This window comes from Leucoraja erinacea, chromosome 3 (assembly GCF_028641065.1).
Source record: "Leucoraja erinacea ecotype New England chromosome 3, Leri_hhj_1, whole genome shotgun sequence".
Taxonomy (NCBI): domain Eukaryota; kingdom Metazoa; phylum Chordata; class Chondrichthyes; order Rajiformes; family Rajidae; genus Leucoraja; species Leucoraja erinaceus.
Genome location: NC_073379.1, coordinates 16,216,226 through 16,225,399, shown reverse-complemented (window position 1 = coordinate 16,225,399; position 9,174 = coordinate 16,216,226). Strand labels below are relative to the sequence as shown.

The following is a 9,174-nucleotide window of genomic DNA, read 5'->3' as shown; positions in this document are numbered from 1 at the left end:
ACTCCTGCACCTATTTTCTATGTATCTATGTAAACATCCACCACAGTGACCTCCATATTCCTCACTGTGATGGAAGGCGAAAAAAAGTTCCATCTCTTCCCTACTTTGTTCTCCCGTAGTCAGGGTTATCGAGCCTTCCGTTGACAAGGCGATCTTTGCTCCTGTAGACGGCGGTCGGGCCCTCCTGTAAAGTTTAGGAGTAGAATTAGGCCATTTGGCCTATCAAGTCCACTCCGCCATTCAATCATGGCTGATCTCTGCCTCTTAATCCCATTTTCCGGCCTTCTCCCCATAACTCTTGACACCCGTTCTAATCAAGAACGTGTCTATCTCTACCTTAAAAATATCATCTGATGTGGCTTCCACAGCCCTCTGTGGCCACAGAGAATTCCACAGATTATCTACCCTCTGACTAAAGAAATTCCTCCTCACCTCCCTTCTAAAGGAGCGCCCTTTAATTCTGAGGCTATGACCTCTGGTCCTAGACTCTCCCACCAGTGGAAACATCCTTTCCACATCCACTCTATCTATGCCTTTCATTATTCTGTAAGTTTCAATGAGGTCCCTCCTCAACCTTCTAAACTCCAGCGAGTAGAGGCCCAGTGCCGTCAAACGCTCATCATATGCTAACCACTCATTCCTGGAATCGTTCTTGTAAACCTCCTTTGGACCCTCTCCAGAGCCAGCACATCCTTCCTCAGATGTGGGGTCCAAATTTGCTCACAGTACTCCAAGTGTACTCCTTATAGAGCCTCAGCATTACATTTCTGTCTTTGTATTCCACATGTCTTGTGTTCAACATGTCTAAATCTTTTTTAAACATTGCAATTGTGCCCACCTCCGTCGTTTCCTCTGGCTTTTTGTTTCATATCCATCCCTTCTCATCCCAAACCTATGCCCTCTTGTTTTAGGCACCCCTACCCTTGGAAAATGACTGATTATTAGCCCTGTCTGTCTACACCGCTCATGAGTTTACAAAGCTCAACAAGGTGAATCTTCAGCTTCCTTTGCACCCGGGCAGGGAGTTCCATTCCCCTTATAATTCAAGCCTTCAGGTCAAGGCAACCTTCTAATTATTGTTTTCTGCACACTGTCTACCTGAATCCCAACCTTCCTGCAGCGTGGCCATCAGAACTACACTTGGTATTTTGCTAGGCGCTCCCTCTTCCATTCATTCAGCTTAATAGACCAGTAGTTTCAAATGTACTTCGGTTATAAAGGCAATTTGTACATGATATTACATATCACTCCAGAAACGTTCAGTTTTGTAGGTTGACAAAAATGATGGAGAAACTCAGCGGGTGAAGCAGCATCTATGGAGCGAAGGAAATAGGCAATGTTTCGGGTGGAAACCCTTCTTCAGACTGAAGAAGGATCTCGACCCGAAACGTTGCCTATTTCCTTCGCTCCATAGATGCTACCTCACCCGCTGAGTTTCTCCAGTATTTTTGTCTTCCTTCGATTTTCCAGCACCTGCAGTTCCTTCTTAAACAGGCTTGTAGGTTTGATATATATGTAAAAATTGTCCCGTGTGTGTGTGTGTGTATAGGGTTAGTGTTAATGTGCGGGGATTGCTGGTCGGTGTGGACACGGTGGGCCGAAGGGCCGGTTTCCACGCTGTATCTCTAAAACTAAACTAAAGAAGGGTCTCGACCCGAAAAGTCGCCTATTCCTTCTCTCGATAGATGCTGCCTCACCTGCTGAGTTTATCCAGCATTTTTTGTCTACTTTCGATTGTTCCAGCATCTGCAGTTCTTTCTTAAACTTAAGTCTGAAGTGTCTCGACCCGAAACCCCACCTATTCATTTTCTCCAGAGATGCTGCCCGGCCCACTTGAGTTACTCCAGCTTTTTGTGTCTATATTTAAAAAAAATCTAGATTTAACTTGCAGAGAAACCAAAGGTAACAATTGTAAGGATGTGTCATATTCCACTCAAGTTTACACTGAGGACATTCTGAAGCGGCGCAGTGGCCACGCCACCTTTGATGGTTTCAGTGTGGATTCCTCCCGGTGAATGCGCTTTATAAGGTGACCATATTAACCGCGCCCCTTGATATTAACCTGGCGCAGCTGGCGCTTGGACAGTGGGACTCTGATGTGGGCGGGATGCTGAGCTCCAGCGGTAGTTTCCACGCTCTGCCCTGTCCCTTCCTCCGCCACTGTGGGAGAGTTTACTGCCACTTCAAGCACGCCAAGAGACTGCCAACTCCACAGGGTAAGGACAAGGATCGGGGAGAGGGGTCACGTTTAAGACTGACGCCACTTGCGAGCAGGTGGAATATGTAGGCTGGAACTGCAGATGCTGCTTTACACCGAAGATCGAGACAGTGGATATACGCAAAATGCTGAAGTAACTCAGCGGGACAGGCTGCATCTCTGGGGACATTACACGTCGAGAGGCTTCTTTAGGCAAGGTCTCGACCTGAAAAGTCAGTCCATCGCTCCAGAGATGCTGCCTGTCCCGCTGAGTTACTCCAGCTTTTTGCGTCTATCCTCGATACTTCAATGTAGTTGCGCAGCTGCCCACTCTCTGTTGAGAAGGGAGCGTTTGAATTAAATGCTTTGCGAATTGGTGGCGCTTTGGGCCCGGGTACGGTTTTCCTTGCCTACCTTGCTGGCTCGCCTGCTGTTCCCATACGCATTGTCCTGGCGCCGGTTGCATGGTCTGCATGCAACCTTTCTCGTTGTCTGAAACCCCCACCCGTCCTTCGGCCTTTCTGCTGCGAATGAGGTGGCCCGACCTCTCCAATTAGGGTGGGCACAAGAAAGCGAGATGCTGGTTTGCAGAAAAAAAGACACGAAGTGCTGGAGTAACTCAGCGGGTCAGGCCAACATCTCTGGAGGATATGATGAGGGTCGATTCGAGACGGGGCCTTTCCTCGGATTGATTGTGGGAGGGGGAGGGAAACTGAACAAATGGTGGGGTACACGACAAAGTCAGGCATGTGATGGGGAGGGGTGTTGATTGTCAGATGGGCCAGAGATGGGAAGACCTCGTATCCATCCACTGACCCCAACAACTCTTCCAGATGAGAGAGGTTCACATAATCCTCCTCCAACTTAATCTTCTGCATTCGTTGCTCTCATTGTGGCTTTCTTTACCGCAGTGAGACCAAGTGTAGGACCGTTTCGCTGAACATGTGTGCTTGGTCTGCCAAGGCTTGCTGGATCTCCCGGTTTCTAACCATCTTGACTACCCTTCCCTGTCCCACAATGACTTTTCTGTCCTGGACCTCCTCCATCGCCACATGCAAAACTGGAGTAGCACCTCATAGTTTGCCCGGGCAGCTTACGACCCAAAGACATGAACATTGAATGTGCCAATTTTAGGTAACTAACTAACCACAACATCCCTCTCCTTCAAGCGTCTCACCTGGTTGTGCACACATTAGCTTTTCCCCGTACCTTGGTACACGTGACAATAAACTAAACTATTTATTCTGCTATCCCTTCCCCTTCTGTCCTCTTCCAACTATATCTCTTCTTCTGGCTTCACATTTCATGCCTCTTGTCTCACACATTGTGTCATCTTCCCATCTCCAGCTATTCTCCACCCATCTGCCATTCAACCCCTGACTCACTGCTACTCTCTGGTTTAAACCCTCCTGAGTAGCATTAGTAAACCTCCCTGCAAAGCTATTTGTCCCTATCAAGTTCCGATGCCACCCCTTGCATCTTGTGCCATTCCCTCTACCCCAGAAGAGAACTCCATGGTCTTTATAAAAAATTTAAAAAAAACGGAATCCCTGCCCCCTGCTCCTGACTCCTGACACACGCATTGATCTGTCCTATATTCCTATTCCTACCCTCATCAGTTCAGTTCAAATGTGCAGCAAGGACCTGCGGATGTGGCCCTGTGGATTAAACCGAAGATAGACACAAAACGCTGGAGTAACTCTGCAGGACAGGCAATATATCTGGAGAGAAGGAATGGGTGATGTTTCGGGTCAAGACCCAAAACTTCACCCATTCCTTTTCTCCAGAGATATTGCCTGTCCTGCAGAGTTATTCCAGCATTTCATCTACCCTCTGTTCTGTTCAGTTTATTGTCACTTGTACCGAGGTACAGTGAAAAGCTTTTGTTGTATGCTATCCAGAGAGCAGATCATGCCACTGGGCGTAATCTGGAAATTCCGTCGGGGCCCTGCCTTTTAATCTGTTGAGGGAATGGGTGGTGACGTTTTGGGTGAGAGCCCTTCTTCAGACTGTGAGATAACATTGTTCAAAATGTTGATTCATTTCATTTGTCTAATGTATTTTGCTCAAAATGCTTAAAAGAATGGTCTTTGTTGCTTTCGGCCAGTACTGCTTGAGTTGAGAGTAAAAGGGCTGTCCCACTGCGGTGACCTAATTGGCAAGTTTAGGAGAGTTTGAAAAAAAATGTCATCTTGAAGACCGCCTTCGACTATGTAGATGACCTCCTTCGACTATGTTGAAGACTAGCTTCGACTAGCTACGACTAACTTCGGGAAAATTGGACACCGAAAAGTGGAGAGTGAAGACGATCTCCTTCGACTACCTAGCCGACCTACTACGCCTAAATCCATGAGTAAAAAAGGTATCATTTTGTTCCATGGCGACCTTTTTTTACTCGCAGGCATTTTTCAACATGTTGAAAAATGCACCGTGACCTAGCTGAGGCCTCGATTACACGGAGTCTACTCTCGAGCATGAAGGAGAGTTACAAAGACCTCCTAGCACCACGTGTCGACCATGCTGCGAGTATGAGTCTAGGGCAAACTCGCCAGAACTCGTGGATTAGGTCGCCCAAGTGGGACAGCCCCTTAAGAGAAGATTTCTCTGACGTTTGATCGCCTTTCTAGTTGTAGAATGATTTTCAAAGCAATGCTAATGTGGTGAATCTGTGGAACCCTTTGCCACAGAAGGCTGTGGAGACCAAGTCAGTGGATATTTTTAAAGCAGAGAGATAGATTCCTGATTGGTACAGGGGTCAGGTGTTTATGGGTAGAAGTCAGGAGAATGGGGTTAGGAGGGAGAGATAGATCAGCCATGATTGTACGGTGGACTAGACTTGATGGGCTGAATGGCCTAATTCTACTCCAATCACTTGTGACCTTGTGATGTTTCAACAGGGGCATCTGCCAATATTTTGGGGGACCATCGTGACCGGCCGGTGTCATCTGAAGCTGCCTGCACTGTGGTTGAGTTGGAAAAGATTACTAAAGCAATTGATGACATCAAGAGTGAGGTGGAGCAGCAACAGCAGTTTTTCTTATGCCAGTCTTCATATGAAAATAACAGCTCAGTAACTGCAATGAACTGTGATCCCAGTATTTTTTCCACTACTGGCAAGACATCTACAGAACACAACCTTGCCTCCTTACCTGAATGCAGTTACATTGAGTACAGTCCAACAGCAATACCTAACCGTTCTTCATGCAAATATGTATCCAATGTCCTATGTGAAGAGGGTGCATCCCAGGATATTGCTGAGGTTAATTCCAACATTAAACCTGATAGTTCCATGCATAATAAATATAAGATTGAGCACTACAAACCTAGCAGTGATTTGGAGTATGATCCGTTGGTAAACTACTGTTCCAACTTGAAACCAATTTGTAAAAAGGTATATATGGAGATGAAGCATGAGTCCATTGAACAAGGTCCTGAAACTGAGCACTCTCTTGCATCTGAAACAATGAGGAATTTTCAATCTATTGAAGCTGAGGAGAGCTCTGAAGATGAACTTGTCATTGATGTACCAAACTTGCCTCCACTCGCTCTAAACCCGAGGACCGATGGGAGGATTTGGAGAAAGGGAGATGAAAACCTCCCTTTGATTCGTAAAGTTAAGCCACCCAATGTTGAGGGGTCTTTGGGAAAACCTGTGAGCAACTTTACTGATCTTTGCTTGGAAACCGATTCCCGGGAAATAAAGATGGGTGTGGCTACTTTGCAAAGCAAGCAACCATTTGCCACAGCTGAATGCAGCATAGCCTCCACCATAACCAGTGTCCAGATGAGTGAAGCTAGCTGCTATCACAAATGTATCCAGCTTGCCTCAAACACCAAGTGTAGAGGAGACCCCCTGAACTTAAGACTGGTTCAGATGGAAAATACGCTGGCTCCAATTAATGTTAAACGGCCAAATCGGAAAACTGGACCAGAATATGCATCACAAAAGCTGGGAATGAGTGTCCAGAAACGTGGAAAAGCTAAAGAGCAAACTTCATTCCGTCCGAAAGCCTTAAAACTGTCAGGTTGCACCGGGCAGCTCTCTGGGGATGGGAGTCCGTCGCTGAAAGTTGGTCAAATGACCTTTACTGAAGTGAGGTGCAATGAATTGGAAACTTCATCTGCTTCTTGCGCTGATAAATTGGGAAGGAGCCTGAAAAATGTCCGAGCTTGTGTAAAGTCACCGGACCAAGTTGGTCCTTTTGGCAACGACACCTGTGGTGGAAGCCTTCAAACTACAAGTTGGGACGATGAAGAATCGTCTCTCTCCAGTGAAGATCTGGAACTATCTGACTCTGACCCAATGGAAGAGTGCTTGAGGATTTTCAACGAGTTTTCAGAACAAGAAGTTAAAGCAAATAAAAGTGAAATTGAGCAGGTATTCGTTGTATATTTCCCATGCTTTCACGGGTTGAGCAGGAAGCTAAATGTAAGAAGTAACCAAACCTGGAGCAGGATTTAGACCAGTCTATCTTTGCTTCGTTATTTGCTAGCAATTCCAAAGAGAAGTGCAGGTGTGTAGGTTAATTGGCTTCTGTAAATTGTTCCTAGTTTGTCACATAAAACTGGTATATGCGTGATGGATGGTGGGCATGGAATCGGAGCTCTGAAGGGCCTGTTTCCATGCTGTATCTCTAAAACTAAATTAAAACTAATGTGTCAGATTTAATAGTCACTGCACTATTGTCGAATTTGTTTGATCCAATAGTGAAAAATATCTTTCCTCCCTGCATTGGTGAAAGGCTCTAGTGATGATGAAAATGTGGAGAGGCATTTTTCCATCCATTGTTGCTAAACAACATCTCTCGTGCTTGATTTATTCTTCAGTACTACAATGGTGCAAGTTGCCATTTTAACACTGAGAACAGCAGACATTTTGATGCGGGGCCCAAATCGTCAGTGTGAAACTTGCACTGTTTTTCTCTTAAGAATCTAAATTAAATGAGATGACGTCTGATCCCTTCAGTTCACAAAATTGAAAACTATGAAAATTATATTCCTTCACTTGGATGGACATAAGAGTCAGGCCGTTAGGACCAACTTGTCCACACCACCCAAGATTCCCATCTAAGACGCTCCCATTTGGCTGCGTGTGACTAAATCCTTTAACCTTTCTTGGATATGTACCTGCCCAAATTATTTTAAATGCTGTTATTGTACCAGTCTCAATCACTTTTTCTGATGGCTTGTTCCAAAAGCTTAGTACCATCCCTGAGGAGAAAAGTTTGCCTCATGAATCCCTGTTAAAAACCTTCTGTCTCACCTTAAATCTTTGTCCTGCCTTAAAGTAAAGATTCCCCAAACCCTGGGGAAAAAAATGCATTTACTCTATCTTATGTCCGTCCTTATTTTAAACAACTCTAAAAGATCATCCCTCGGTGAAATAAATTAGAGGGAATAAAGTCCAAGCCTGCCCATCCTCTCCCAATAGCTCTGCCTTGAGTCCTGCCAACATCCTCATAAATGTTCTGCACTCTTAATTACATCTTTCTTACAACAGGGTAACCAAAATTGAACACGCATTGGATGGGTTGAGTAGGAAGGAACTGCAAATGCTAGGTTACATTGAAGATAGACACAAAATGCTGAAGTAACTCAGCGGGACAGGCAGCATCTCCGGATAGAAGGAATGGGTGACGTGTCGGGTCGATACCCTTTGTCAGACTCTGAGAAAGGGTCTTAACCTGAAATGTCGCCCAGTCCTTCTATCCAGAGATGCTGCCTATCCCACTGAGTTACTCCAGCATTTTGTGTCTATTTTGGATGGATTATATTCTTTTTGATGAATTATTAAATTGAAGAAGTAATGTGGATTTTTTTTCTACTCTTCAATGCTTACATTCTTTGTTCTGATGTTCCATTGCAAGGATGTGATATTGTTCGATCCCCACCGATCCCCACCATATTTGGTTTAGTGTATTTTTTCTTCTAGAGTTCTGTTGCAAATCCTGAGGTTCCTGTGAATGATGTTGGTGCTCGCCCAAAGCAAAAGAAGCGGATTGCACATGTTGCAAAATATAAGGTAGAATTTCAGAATAGCTAATTTTGACAAACGTTTGTTGCAAACTAGTAAAATTAATAAAGTCAATTATATTATACATTTCTGCAATGCTGTTTTGCAAAGGTCACAAATAATTGGATAAAATCTCATCTGAGTTGTGTACTTAGTTATTCTTCTCCAAAATAATACATTCAACAAATTTTTTTCAAGCCATGTTGATATGGGGAAAAAATGGGAATGGTATTATAGAAATTCAATAAAATCATGTAAGTGTACAGAAGTGGGGAAGGGATGGGATGTTATACAGTTAGAAAAGGTACAGAGAAGATTTCCCTAGATGTTGCCAGGACTAGAGGGCCTGAGCTATAGGGAGAAGTTCAGTAGGCTGGGACGCAGGAGGATGAGGAGTGATCTTATAGAGGTGTATAAAATCATGAGAGGAATAGATCAGGTAGATGCACAGTCTCTTGTCCAGAGTGGGTGAATCGAGGACCAAAAGACACAGGTTTAAGGTGAAGGGAAAAAGATTTAATAGGAATCTGAGAGGCAACTTTTTCACATAAAGGGTGGTGGGTAGATGGAACAAGCTGCCAGAGGAGGTAGTTGAGGCAAGGACTATACCAACATTTAAGAAATGGTTAGACAGGTACATGGATACAACAGGTTGGGAGGGATATGGGCCAAATGCAGGCAGGTGGGACTAGAGTAGCTGGGACATGTTGGCTGGTGTGGGTAAGTTGGGCTGAGGGACCTGTTTCCACACTGTATCACTGACTCTCTATGACTATGATCAAGAAGCATGGCTTCAGCGGTAGCAATACATTTGATTTACTCCCAGTGCAGGTGTCATTGAGCATGGGAGGGTGGTGCAGTTGAATGTGTGGCAGGAGATGTGGTGCAGGAGAGAAAGCTTTAAATTCCTGGAACAACCAGAAGGGGTCTGGGAGAAAGTGGGAGTTGCACAGCGTAGAGAGTG

The 9,174-nt window shown here is 44.9% G+C and overlaps 1 protein-coding gene across 1 annotated transcript; it reads left to right on the top strand.

The window, feature by feature from the left end:
* Window positions 1-4,165: 4,165 nt before the first annotated feature.
* On the top strand, window positions 4,166-7,434 carry LOC129693844 (uncharacterized). The gene has a single exon (XM_055630599.1). The coding sequence runs from the start codon at window positions 5,277-5,279 to the stop codon at window positions 6,657-6,659; it is 1,383 nt and encodes a 460-aa protein (XP_055486574.1). The 5' UTR covers window positions 4,166-5,276; the 3' UTR covers window positions 6,660-7,434.
* The last annotated feature ends 1,740 nt before the right edge of the window (window positions 7,435-9,174 follow it).